The 14,531-nt window shown below is 30.7% G+C and overlaps 1 protein-coding gene across 1 annotated transcript in view; it reads left to right on the top strand.

The window, feature by feature from the left end:
• The first annotated feature begins 10,283 nt into the window (after positions 1–10,283).
• Positions 10,284–14,531, top strand: part of LOC129968196 (homeobox protein SIX6-like) — a 65,483-nt gene continuing 61,235 nt past the window's right edge. Inside the window, exon 1 of the mRNA XM_056082051.1 lies at positions 10,284–11,021. Within this exon, the coding sequence (XP_055938026.1) occupies positions 10,411–11,021 (611 nt within the window). The 5' untranslated portion in view covers positions 10,284–10,410. The remainder of the gene's footprint in view (positions 11,022–14,531) is intronic.

Below are 14,531 nucleotides of genomic sequence, written 5' to 3'. Positions count from 1 at the left end.
AATATCAATTCCTTTGGAATTTTTTTCAGTGTTCGTCATCTTGTTCACATGTAATTAGCTTTAATGTGAAATTTATATGAGTATTTGTCTCTCTTGATTTGTGCTTCCTTGGCAAATAAATTGTATCATAATTTCACCAGCCATTCTTTTTTCATCAAAAATTACCTCAATCAACAAGGTTGCAAAATTTGAGGACATATTATGCAATTAATATCATATTTCTTCATTTACCAGTTCATAATTTCAAAAGCAAGCAGATTTAATAGGATGAGCTGAAGTAATTTTGTATATGTGAAATTGAAAGTATACAATTACAAATAATTTTATATTATACGAAAGGAAAGGGCGCAGTTTTTTCAAGATTTTTCCTAAACTATTTATCGAAATATTTTACTAAATTACAAGTATTTATATATATTTGTTGTTTCGACGTTAATATTGATACTTGAATTCAAGAAGACAAATGTAATATTCAAGACAGATAGAAAAAAGCGTATTTTTTTTTAAAACTTTTTTTTAATAGTGAAGATATTTAATGCTAAGAAGAATTTTAAAAGTTTTAAGTTCAAATCTTTTCAGGTGCATGCAATTATAATATATGATTTTTTTTGGGGGGGGGCATTTTAGTATATATCTCTATTTTAAAAACTTTTATTTAATTTGATTTGTTTCCTTTTTGAAATTTATTTTTTAATAACTTCCTTATGGGACAGAATTTCGTACTTGAGTGTTCTGGACAGCAATATACTATTCTTAAAATTGCAGAAATTAGTAAATATAATTGAATTATATAATCAAATTTTGATTCCATACTCATGGGGCCATCTAGTAGTGAATTCCAGGAAGAATTAACTCAAGATTCCATAAAATTGATATAATATATCATAAATTAAAGACTAAAGAGTAGAGACATAATTAAAATGTTAAGAAATTGCGTTTTTCTAATGCACTAATAAAATATTATTATCTTAAAGCTATTTATCATAAATTTATCAAGTATGAGTCTCACAAAAGATTCCGGCAGTATAATTTTCTTTAATATAAGACATAAGGTTTAATACCTACAAAAGAAAAAAAAATATTATTTATTTATTAATTTATTTTTTATGTAACAGACTCATTGACTCATCTATCTGATTGGATGCAAGGCCAATAGCTTCGATAGAGGGCGAGGGGAACAAATTCTTTTATGCTAATTGTACACAAAAAAGAAGCAGAAATCGATAGGTTGCATAAGAAACATCATTGCAACAATGTAAATAAAATAAAATAATATTTAAAGAGACTCGGCTAGACACCAATATATAAAATACAAATTAAAAGATATAAACAATTGCAATATTGAATTAATTTTATTTCATAGGTGCCTGGAAAGTCCCCTATTGATTGAAATATTCACTTGGGCTCACAAAATGAATCTTTTTTAAATTATAAAGAGTAAAAATTCACGATAGAGCATTCCGAAATAAGGTACAAAACTAACAGAAATCGTAAAAAGAATATTCAAACAATTTATAAATTCAGAAATTTGTTGAGGGGTGCCGAACTTTTAATTGTCGGGTAGAATTATATAGAGCCTTTTGATGATGTCAATGATCGCCTCTTCGGGACTGAAGGTTCCGGATTCGAAACCAGATTCCACAGAAAAACCGTCGCGTAAGCGAGTCTAGTGCATGTTAAATACGTCGGGGCCAAATGCCCAAATGGTATGGTGTGGAAGTTTGGAGATAAGTGGTGTTCTCATCATTCTGGCCTCAGTTCAAAATTACGAGGTCCGTCCCAAAATAGCCCTAGTGTTACTTTAAAACGAGATGTTAATATAACTAAAACTAAACTAACCCGCGTGCTTGGTGGCTGACGGGCGTTAAATCTGTCGTGGTCACAAAGTCCTCCATGTCGAGAGTAATACCACTGGGGGTACTGGATCAGGGGTGATCGTTCTCTGATTCAGGTCTAAATTACGATCTGTGAGTGAATGATATGTGTGAATGAAGTCCGCCCCGTAAAAAGGGTTGTGACGTGTGTGTAGCTAAGTCGTTCTCTTGGCCCTAGATGGCGCTACTATAGAAACAAGAGACGCTCCCCCTCAGGCTAAAATCGGCTGTCTTCGAACAGCGGGCTTGTCCATGGCAAGTGCCATAAGAAACAACAACAACAACAAACTAAACTAAACTTAATGATGCCATCGGAAAGAACCCTTAACCAATGGATTTTCATCTTGTGGGTCATTTGTTTTCGGATGGGTAAAATAAATAAAAAAAAGTTTTTTTTTTTTTTTTTTTTTTTTTTTGAGAAAAAAGGAATTTTGACCATCGAATTAAAAAGATGTAAGGTTCCGAAGAAGAAATATTTTGCTTAGCGTAGGAGATGATTTCTTGTTTTTCATGGTCAGTATATAGGAGTTTAGGTCAACTGTCAGTAGTAACTATAAGGAGGTTGACCATTGTTTTGAAAAATAACACTTAGCTCTCCGTCTGTGTCAATATCAGTTCTTACTCTATCTTGAAATCAGGCTAGGTTTCAATTTTAGATTTTTATTTACATAAATATTTATCTGTTCCCTGTGCTATAGTTTCCTTTGAGACACTCAAACTGTAGATGGGTGAAATGAGATGGCAAAGTTGATGGAAGTGAATTTATTTGCTAAGGAAAGAAAACGATTTTTTTTTTTTTATTATCAAGGACATAAAGAAAAATGAGTTGCTTAATTGTTATGTGTGAAATTTGACACTTTTGTGTTTAGCGATTTGCGTGACTGTTGCCAAGGTCGTAAAGAATGAGATATTTAATTGTGATGCGTAAAATTTGACACTTTCAGTTTTAATTAAGTGAATACATTAGCGTAGGATCGAGAATCTAATTTACTTGTCAAAATCTAAATAACTCTTTTCTTATTGTCAAGGTCATGAAGAAGTTATTTGTTTAATTTCGATGTGTGAAATGAGGCGTCAGTTTTTAATTTAATTTAATTTAATTGAATATATTTATGTAAAATCGATAGCAGGTGGTTGAGATAACCAGAATTTCCAAATATCTCCACCGCAAATATACATACATATACATATATATATACATACATACATATATATACGGGATATATATATATATATATCCCGAAAGGAAGCCGCTGTGTTAGAAGTCGACACACTACTGAATGCCTGCGACACTGTAAAGTTACTTTTGTGGCATTGAAAAGAATGATAGAGGAACCACGTCGAAGGACTTTACTACGAAGATTTCACTGTATTCTCTGACGAAGTCGAAAGCAAATAAAATTTGTTATTTTCATTTCAAAAATCTTAAAGGGATACCTTTCTGCAGTTTAGAGGTCCAGGCTTATTTGTGTTTGATTCGCAATAATTCTTATGAATATTTGGTAGCCCATGTCTGTTTATTAGTGTTTCAAAATTTCGTGTGAATAATTTCTAATTTATTCTATCAGAAGAATTTCATGTTGAAGTTAAATCAGTAAATGAACGCAACCACAATGCATTTTATTCTTTAGCAATTCAAGTATAATGTTTTAATAATATTCTGAGGAAATATCTAAAGTGTGACAAGAATTATCTGGTTAGAAATATAGGAATTTCGTAGCTGCGTAGCTCTTTGAATAAAATTTATAGATTTCACAGAACAAAAAAGGTTTCATCGATATAAAGAATAACTGTTCAAATTCCTCTAAAAGTTGAACACTTTTGCTTTCCTTTTCACTTTCTCGCATATGAAGTATACAAAGCATTGTAATGTTCAAAAAATTCATATTGAATCAGAAAAATATATTCAGATAATTATGTCTGTTTTTCTATGGGAACTATAATTTAAAAGCACTTTGAGCTAGACAAATGAAATTAAGTAAAAAGACTTTACAGGGAATTTGTCGATTGTTAACAGAATTTTCAACGAAATCCATTCAGAAGTTCGTCTGTCCGGATGTCTTAATATAAGTTAGCACAATAACTAAAAAAGGAAGAGAGCTAGATGGATGAAATTTACTGCACAGATTTAACATCTAAAGTGTAGATATATTTCAAATTTGAAACCAAATTTGTCAAGAAGTTGGCTGTAAGTGTCAAATTTGTATTTCCACAACATGTAAATGCGTTAATTAAAAAACAAAGAAACAATGATTTGAATTTATGAGATTTAGTATGTAATTTTGCTAATAAGATTGTAGATTCTCACCAAATTTTGGTTTCAGTCTAATGGAATAAGAAGTATAAAATACTCATTCAGCGTTCTTTTGCTTTTGTATTAGCGTCTTCCAGTGATTAAACGCGAAAAAAATTTCCAAAGATGTATTGTAACAATTTTTTTTTTCTTTCGTTACTATTGTTTACCAGTAGTGTAAGTTATTAGCATTTATTAGAAAGAATGCAAGAAAATTTCGGGAAGACCATTTCGGTTGATTTTACAACTAGATTATCCTAATGTACAATATGCAAATATCAAATGTTTTAAAGGATTGCGAATATTATAATAACTATCTATTTTAGGATGAACTACATTTTTCGTATACCGTATTTCTATTGACTTAATATCGAAATATTTAATTTGAAATGATTGTATACTTAATGTGTAAGAATATTAATTTTTTTGATTTTGCTACAGTGATGAGGATCTAACGTATTTGAGTGATCAACTATCTAAGGTTTTCTACTCAAGATTTTAACGAATTTTCAAGTTTCAGATCTTCTTGAGGGCGAAAAACACGTTTTCATAATACAACCTTTTACCTGTCTGTTTGCAAACAAGAGAATTCAAAAACGTTTTGAGCAAGATAGATGAAAATTTTTATACGGCCTTTAAATCAAATTTGTAAACATATATCAAATTTTGAAGGCAATCCATTCAAGAAAGTGTATCTGGATGTCCGGGTAAAAGTAAGCAGGTGCTTTTATTTTAGGCCGGCGTCTTGGCATAGGGTAGCGCGTTTTCCCCGTGATCTGGGCGTCTCGAATTTGAGTCCCGGCTTGGACATGGTTGTTCTTCTGTGTTCTATCTGTGAGGCGTGTTAATGTGCACATTAACCTTGTAAAACCTTGTGCCCCTTGTAAAAAGGAGTTGTGCGAGCGAATGTGAAGCATGAAGTAGCTAGTCGTACTCTTAGCCCTAGTTGTCGCTACTGAAGAAACAAAAGACGCTCATCTGGCTTAAATAGCTGACATATAACTATCAACGAGCTTGTAAAGTGCTGTAAGTCACAACGCAACGAGTTTTTAGGCACAAAACGTGAAGAGGTAGACGGATAACATTTGGAATACAAATTTAGCATCTGATGAGTAGAACTGTACCAAATTTTGATCCAAGCTGTCTGTCTGTTCGTCTTTCGATCCGTATTTACACATGTAAACTCTATTATTCAAAATCGCAAAGACTTCGATATATGTGAATTTGTAAACAAAAATACAGGTCTGTGTCAAAATTTTGTTTTAATCGGTTGAAAAAAAGAATTAATTTAAAATGCATATTCTTCATTACATTTTAAGTTACAAAATTTTCATATGCGGAATTCTGAAACTAAAATATGAGCACTCGTGGCGTTGACGACTTTGCGATAAGTCCAAAATTTTAAGCGATGGAGGGAAGGTATAACACGTTTATTAGGGATTATGCGAGAAAAATTCTAGGAGACCAATCCTACTGGTCCATATTTCCCCCCATTCTTAATGTTTTAGCACGCATGGTTTTAGGAATACATTATGGAAGTGTCAAATAGATACTTGGTGGCATCATTTACCGATAATTTTTGAAAAAGTGATGTGGAACAAACTATGTATGGGTAAAATGAACCTATACATAGTAGTGAACCCGTAACCTTTTAAGCAATGGTAAGCAATAAATGAGTCCCATTTGCATTTTAAGTTCTAATAGCTATTTTTAACTTCAGAAGTATCAAGAAAATTGACAAAGAACTATATTGAATGATATTATTTATCGCTAACAATAATTTTACCCACATAAAGGTAATTATCTTTGGTAAGGATAAAGCAATATCAAAGAAAGAATATAGCAATTTGTAGTGACACTAATAATGATATAGCACTTTACATTCATTTCGAATCTGAATAAAATGTGTCTTAATCTTATTCAAATATATAAGATTATCTGTTCAAAATTTTAACTTTGTACTGAAGGAAGAAAAGTTTACATATATATATATATATATATATATATATATATATATATATATATATATATATATATATATATATATATATATATATATAATTTATCCTGTTATAATATTGCATTTGAATAATTAAACATGCAGTTTGCTTCTTTTGCTTTCTTTTTAAAACATTTCTTCTCGGATGAGTTAACTATTTGCCATCCAAAAGTCTTTTGATGATATAGGTGCTTTTAAGTAAAATGCTTTATTTTCATGTCTTTTTTCACGTTTTAAGGTATGCGACTAAGTTGTAAGGTCAAATTTTTGCGGAATTAGCATTTTTTTTTAAATTTGATGTTCTTAATGTTTTTATAGGTTTCTATATAAACGCGTTTGAATTTTATTTCTACGTCTTTTTTTTTTTTTTTTGAAGTTGCACTGATTTTTATATTTGCATTTACATAAGTCTTAATGCTATTTTACAGCTTTAAGCATTATTTTTGTAAATTCTAATCTTTGGTAGAATTTCCTTATGAAAAACCTCATAAATTAAAATTTATACCATATGAATTTTTTGCTTAATTTGGTATCATAATTTCTTAATATGTGCTACAGTTTCTGAACGAGAAAATAAGCAATCTATTGATCTCTGTATATGAAAAATACAGAGAAATATTCTGTAATTTTTTGACGCTTCACAATGTGTTTTTTATCAGTCAAAACCTAACATTTATAGAAATATAGCTTATTTTTTAGTTCAGGAACTAGTTATTTTTCTTAAGTTATTTGCAAGATTTTAAGCAAATCATTTAATAAAGCACTAAACTAAAAAACAAAAAAGCTTTATACCTCTTCAGCGGGGAAAAAAAACAACTTTTTTCCCGTTTTTAATAATTGTTTAATGGATATATTTTTTATTCCGTATATGTTTTTTTCATTCGTGTTTATGCAAAATTTCAAAAACACATCGCAATCTGAACTATTTTACAGTATTTTTCAAAGAATTCATCCCCCGCCTTATCACACATCTTAAAAGGTTTCATTTTAAAATATCCCTGGTATGGAAATTTTAAAATGAGAATAGAACGATGGCCCACATTTTGTCGTACTACGCCAAGCGTATGATGAAATATGAAATAGCAGAGTTTCAAGAAAATTTTGGCAGCAGTAATCCATGTCATGTTATACAATTTAAGCATGCAAAAACTGCCACTTTGAGATTGATATCTTGCCTCGCTATTAGGAAATGAATTAAATTTAATAACCAATATTTCTATTCCATGAATTTTCGTTGACATGAATGTTTTTTTTCCCTATTTTTTATTGTCTATATTAAAGATGTCTATTTATTCTAAAATGCTATCATATAAATATTATTGATATAATATTGTCATTCGCTTAAGAAAATCGATTAATTAAAATTTTAAAAAATGATGTAAGTAATTGAAATACTAACCGATGATACTTGAATATTTAATTTAATACGGATATTTGATTCGTTTCATTCAAATTTATTTGAAAATTTGATATAATAAAATGTTCTAAACCAAGGTGGGTTTCTTTATTTTCCATTTTACTAATAAATATTTAAATAGATGAATATTTATTTAAAATCCCAAAAATCATAAAAAGATATCGTTGGAACAACTGTGATCTTGTTCCAATAAAAGGAGTTGATATGGATTGTACTTTGTGCTCATTGGTTTAAAATGATGGAGGCATCAAAGTAGGGAAGTTTCGATGAACCCTCAGAATACCCCCTCCCCTAGCGTCTCGTTGTTCTTGATCGAAGCTTCTATTGAAAGAAAACTTTCAAAGGAAAATGATCTTATCAAAAAATACTCGACCTCTTTCCTTTATAATAACATGACATATAATATAACAATAATAATAACAAAAAATACCGACTAAAAAGAGTTGGGAAAAAAAAAAAGAAAGACACGGCATAGGGGAGTGTCTTCACTGAAATTTTAGTTGAATATCGCAATCTGAACTTAGCCGTTACACTATCGAACCATACATCGATCGTTCGTCATTGTAAATGTTTTCTTTTTCATGTAAATCTAGATACGAACATGAAGACGTGGGGAAAAAATCGCGGGAATCCTCCGTTTTGTTGGTCCCATGGTGAACAGATACATGGAGCAGGAGGGGAGGGAAGAAAGAAAGAAAGGAGAGAGTCAGGAGTTGAAATAACCCCCTCTTTCTCCACGAGCGGGTGCCATATTGGATCGGAATCTTCACACCTATAAGTGACCTTCTCTGGTGCCAGTATATTCAGAACCGCTCCCTAAGTGTAAACCCAGCTGTAACTCTGATTGGCACTAGCGCTCGTGATTGGCAGTGTTTCTATGACAACGCCCACTTATAGACCCGCCTACGCAGTGCAATGATCCACCAATGAGATGGCGTCTGGGGCCCGTGTCGGCTCGAGACACCTATCGATGGCGTCCTCCCGCCCCGGAGTTTAGCACTAATAGTAGTGAGACGGTTTGAGGGTTGCCATTATTTGGCGCACTATCCTTTTCTTGGCAAAGTGAGAGCATTAATGGTTGAATATGACTTTTTTTTCTTGATGATGGAACAATTAATGAATATTAAAGCCGAAATATGTTTAAAAGAGGAAAATTTTATTCTATAATTTTAGAAGAAAGACAATATGAAATGAATGCATTCCATGAAATTTAAGTTGTCACGAACTATATAATTTTTGTAACATTTTTATTACTTTAGAATATAGTACATTTTCTTATAGATCATTTTAGTTAAATGGTAGTTTCCGTTATGTTTTCAGATGTTTTAAAATTTTTTTTTAAATTTCAAAACTGAAATTTTTTTTTAATAAAGAAATCTTTTGAAAAGCGATTAAATTAAAATTTAATTCCAGATGTTTATAATTAATTTGCCTTGATTTCAAGATATATAAAAATTATTTCTTTCTGTACTTCATAAAAATATCTATGACATAAAGCAAAATTCAATTTTCGACAATTGCAAGTTCCTTATTAAGACAGTATCGAAACTAATTCCTTTTAAAACAAATTTTTCTTTCAATTATAAAAGAATGTTCCTGCCACTCTTACTAATATGGTAATTATTCTTCTGATAAATTATTCCGGAAAAGCACTCGACAAATACAACAACAGATACAACGAGTATTTCATCTCATGATTAGAGGTTTTGGGATTTATAAAGGACATGGTTTTGATTCCTAAAAATTGAACGTCGAGTGTGACAGAAGTCTAACTTGAGTCACCATATATCTGATTTTAAAGAGAAATGGCACTCTTTTTAACTAGACAGATAGGCACTAAATAAAAGTCTTTCTAAATATCTAATAAACAATATAATTATTTTTTACCCCTTATGTTTATAATTACTTTTAGTTTATGCACTAGCCACTTAGCTTAAGAGTCAAACATTTTAATTATAGACATGAAGTCATTTTATTAAGCTTTCTTTTGTCATTTATTTAAAAGAAATGGTAGATTTAAAATTTTTTATTTGTTGTCTAAATTGATTTTCTTACTGATTTATATGAAAGATAGATGCAGAAAAATATTCTTCACTGTCTGATTTGTTAAAAAAAGGATAGAATAGGCGCAAAATCTTGTCTAAAACTCATGATACATTTTTTTTTCTTCCAGCGAATAGAATAAAAAATTATATTACATGTAGATAATGTTTTACTTCTTTAAACTATACAAGTATTTGTAAAAGTTAATAAATTAATTTATTTTCAAAACTATTATTGGATTAAAATTAGTTACAGAAAATACAAATAGTTAATGAATATAATTCACTACATGTATAATTATTCCTTCCAAAGTCAAAAAAACCACGATCCATTTCATATATATCTTATACTTTTTTTTACAATAATTGGGAAAAAAAGATTTCCTCTTTCTATTTTATGTGCGGAGGATGCCGCAGCAATGCGTTTTTAATTATATAAATAAATATTTAAACATAAATAATGCCCTCGATTCTTCCCGTCGTTGCGCGCTGGTTGGCGAGAAACGCTCCTCGGCCACAGAACCGGTTTTTCTTCAGCGATCCTCTCTTGGCGTCGAAAGCATCGCTTTCACTGCGGTAACCCTGGCCGTATGCACGAGGGGACGTGATGCTAAAAGAGGATCGAACACCTCCTCACTTACTACTGAGACGAGGGAGTTGTAGGATAGGATACCGCCACCACCTCGGATTTCGATTGACCCCCTGTGCTGAGAATCCGTTACATCCGCCATTAAGCCGAGGCAACATTTGGAAAAGGGGGCTCAATTTTCCACTAGGGGGGACTGATGGCTCTAGGGCTGGGCCCCGCCGCGGCCTATAGCCCGATGTTCGTCCTGCCCACTCTCAATTTCACGGTCAGTCAGGTGGCCGCGGTCTGCGAGACCCTCGAGGAAAGTGGGGACATTGAAAGACTGGGTCGTTTCTTGTGGTCGTTGCCGGTGGCCCACCCCAACTGCAGCGAACTCAATAAAAATGAAGCAGTTTTGAGGGCCCGGGCCCTAGTGGCCTTCCACACGGGCAGCTTCAGAGAACTCTACCACATTCTTGAGAGCCACCGCTTCACCAAAGCTTCCCACACCAAGCTGCAGGCCATGTGGCTCGAAGCACACTACCAAGAGGCCGAGAAGCTGAGAGGAAGACCACTGGGTCCCGTGGACAAATACAGGGTCCGAAAGAAATACCCCCTTCCCCGGACTATTTGGGATGGAGAGCAGAAGACGCACTGCTTCAAAGAGAGGACCCGCAGCCTGTTGAGGGAGTGGTATCTGCAAGACCCCTATCCAAATCCGACCAAAAAGAGAGAACTCGCCCAGGCCACGGGACTCACACCAACTCAGGTTGGAAACTGGTTCAAAAACAGACGGCAGAGAGATCGGGCAGCTGCGGCAAAGAATAGGTATGGCAATTTCTTTTTGTTAAATAAAACGTTATTCTGAAAACAGAATATCTAGCTTTTATTCTGAGTTGAAAGGCGAAAACATTCATTTGAAATCTTTCTAAGACAAATATGTTCTAATAATAATATAATATATTTTTATTCCATCAAAGTTTCCAACTTGCATGAAACATTGAAATGAGTTGGCAAGTGAAACATCTGATCGCATTTAAATTAGATGTATTAACAATGAAAAATTCTGAGGATGCAAAATGTTGATTAATCAATTCAAATGATACCAAATTTGTTATATTTGTAATAGAACGGATTCAAAATATTGTTTTATGTTCAGCGGTAAAATTAAATTTATTTAGCATTATTTTTTTTTTGTCAATCTTTATTTATTGAAAAGTTTATTGATAAATTGTTGAGAAATTAAAGCTTCCAATTTTATTCTTTTGTTAGATTTGAGATCTTTTAAAATATATTTAAATTTAAATATTCATAAATAGAATTTTTAAAAATCGCTAAAACATTTGCTGACACGGTATTGATTTATATCATTTCAATTAATTTTATTAAGTTTTTATGAAGAATGTTAGATTCTACAACTCAATATCCAAGCTAAATGTAAAATTGTAATATTTAATTTTGAAGAATTGAAGAATTGAAATGACGCTTTAGTCAGTCTTAGAAATTAAGTGAAAACTTTCATTATAGATTATCCATCTGAAAGAAAATTTTATTATCTCTATTTAAATTACATTTACAACTCTTAATGCAATAGCATACTTTACAAAATTGAAAAAGATAAATCAGTCGTCATTTAAAAAATTAGTGAAAAATTAGTCTTGTCGAACAGCAAATTAAAGAAGGATTAACTTTTTTTCTCCTATTGCTTCATTCTTTCAGCAAGATCAGATACAAAACAAATGAATGAAGATTTTCAAACGACAAATATATTATTATATAGTTCAAAATGTCTTAGAATACAAAAGATGCATTTCATTATGTAATAATGTATAAATGTCTCTCTTTACAACTTTTACTTTTCTCATTATAAAATTATCTATTTTTGATTATAAATTTGAAATTTTGCTCTTTTCGTATGGTTTCAAATCTCCGAGTTTAGATTCAATTTCTTTCAGCAAAAAATTAATTAGATTTTATTTACAATTATTAGCAAAATAAGAAAAATTACCATAAGCATTCTTGTGCATTTAGGAAATCCTTATGATCAGAATTTTTTAATTTGTTATTAAAAAATAACAGCGATGCTAATATATTTACTTCTTTTTTGTATTAAATCCAAATTATTTTGTTTTTTGAATTTGAAACAAACAAACAAACACCACAACTACTATTATAATATTATGGAGTGTGGATTTACTCTAATCAGAACAAAACAAATATGATTGTTTAAATAATTAGAATGATTTATCAAATATACAGTTAAAGAAATCCAGCTAAAATTATTAAATTAAATATCAATATAAAATTTCCTTGATTTTAATTGGTTACTCACTATCAGATAAAGTATCCATTTTTTGTTATAATTTTTAAAAATTCATTTTAAAAGCATTTTTGCTTTTTACAATTTAATGCGATTGAGTCCGGATGTAAAATTTTAAAGTTTTAATGTAGTTCACGCATGTGGCAATACGTAGCTTTACTAGAAAGAGCTGATGAGTTTAATGAATAGTTAACAATTAATTTTGTAATTTAATGTTACTAATCCGAACATTTTGATTTGTTATAATTTTATTTCATATGTTTATTATTGTTATTCTTGGCAGTAATAATTTAATTGTTAATAACTGTATTATTCAAAATTGTTTTTCCCTGTAATTTTAATAAGTTTTTCCCTGTTTTTACTGTCTTTTTGTCTTGATATTTCCTGACATTTTAAGTATGATTAATTGTTGAGGGATTTTTTCATTTATTTATTTCAAATAATTTCGGCTTTGTTATTTCGTTTGACTCGGAAATTTTGAGTGTGATTGTATCTTCTTTTTTTCTTTTTTGGATTCCATACTATTCCTACTTTCTATCAAACTTAAAGATTATTTAAACTGGATGTTGCTTTTTATACTAAAGAGATGCTTTAAAAATTTATTTATCTCATGCCGTTGGATGTACTTAAGCAAACAATTAAAAATTGTAGATTTAATTAGCTATCTTCTTTACAATATTTCGAACTTTTAAAAATTAAATTATTTAGTAAATTAATAGGCGAAACTTAAAACTTTTTATCATCATTAATGGTTTTATTGTGTGTGTTTGATGCGTACTGAAACAATTGATTTAATAAGATAATTTTTTAATAAGATTGATTTAATAAGATAACTTTTTAATAAGATTGATTTAATAAGATAACTTTTAAATAAGATAATTTTTTTGTTATTTTATTTAAGGTTTTAAAAATTTAAGCTGATTAAATAAATAAGTTAAATTAAGAAATAATGCCTGAAAATGTAAATGAATTAAACATGAAAAAACTATTTTGGATCTAATATTTATTATTATATAGAAACATAGAAGTTGAGGAATACCAGTTAGTGATACTTATTTTTATTATAAACGCTTAGATTCATCTAATCAATAAAAAAAGGGGGAAAAGTATTGGTTCTGAAAATTCTAGAAAGGAGCATATATTTAATTTTAAAACTTCTTTTTTACTTCACTCGAAAGTTTAATCATATTAATATACAAGTTTGTGAATTGACCATTCAATATTTGGATTTAAAAGAATTATTTCAATGGCACCTTGATATAAAAACATTAAATTGGTAAGAGAAACATTTGTATATTATTCTTATTTTCGAACAGTCAGATAAATATAACTATATGATAATCAGATTTTTCAGAAAACTCATTTGTTTTCTCTTACTCAAAAATCCCATTATTATTGAGCGCAGAAACAACTGTATAAACAAAGTTTATAAAGTTGTTTGTAATAAACAACTTTGGTTATAGAAAACAACTCTTTGTTTTCTTTGTAAACAAAGTCTGATTAGAATACTCGTTTGGAAATTCGTTTTTTTAAAGCCATTCTTATGCTACCGCTGTCGCCAATACGAATACGATTGCTTGACTCACAAACTCTTTTACAATTCGAGCCTTCTCAGTAGTTCGCGCATAGAAACATACTTCTACTCAGTTTGACCTTGAAAATCCGAAGCTTCCCAAGCACTTTTAGTTTTCACCTGAACACATACTATCGATTAAGTATGATGTAAGATCTCACCAATCAAAATGTGATATAAAAGCTCCATTGTATGTGTGTCTCTCTCTGTCTCTCCACATGGCTTGCTTCGTTTCATTCATGAAGCCTGTCATTTTCGCGAGGAAGAACTGAGCAACGGAGCAGTAAAGGCTGCGGAAGATTCACAAGGTGCTTCCTTCTCCTTGGCTGTTAATCCAGCTCAGCAATTACGTCCGTCAAGAGAGGCACAGCCTCCTATTACTGGAGCCTAATCATTACTATTTTCCACCCAAATTGAGGTGCTTTGTTTATTTGAGAGTTGTAGT

The sequence above is a fragment of the Argiope bruennichi genome, chromosome 1 (genome assembly GCF_947563725.1).
Source record: "Argiope bruennichi chromosome 1, qqArgBrue1.1, whole genome shotgun sequence".
In the NCBI taxonomy this organism is placed as follows: Eukaryota; Metazoa; Arthropoda; class Arachnida; order Araneae; family Araneidae; genus Argiope; species Argiope bruennichi.
Note: the sequence above shows the minus strand (reverse complement) of the source record. Positions and strands in the feature narration are given on the sequence as shown.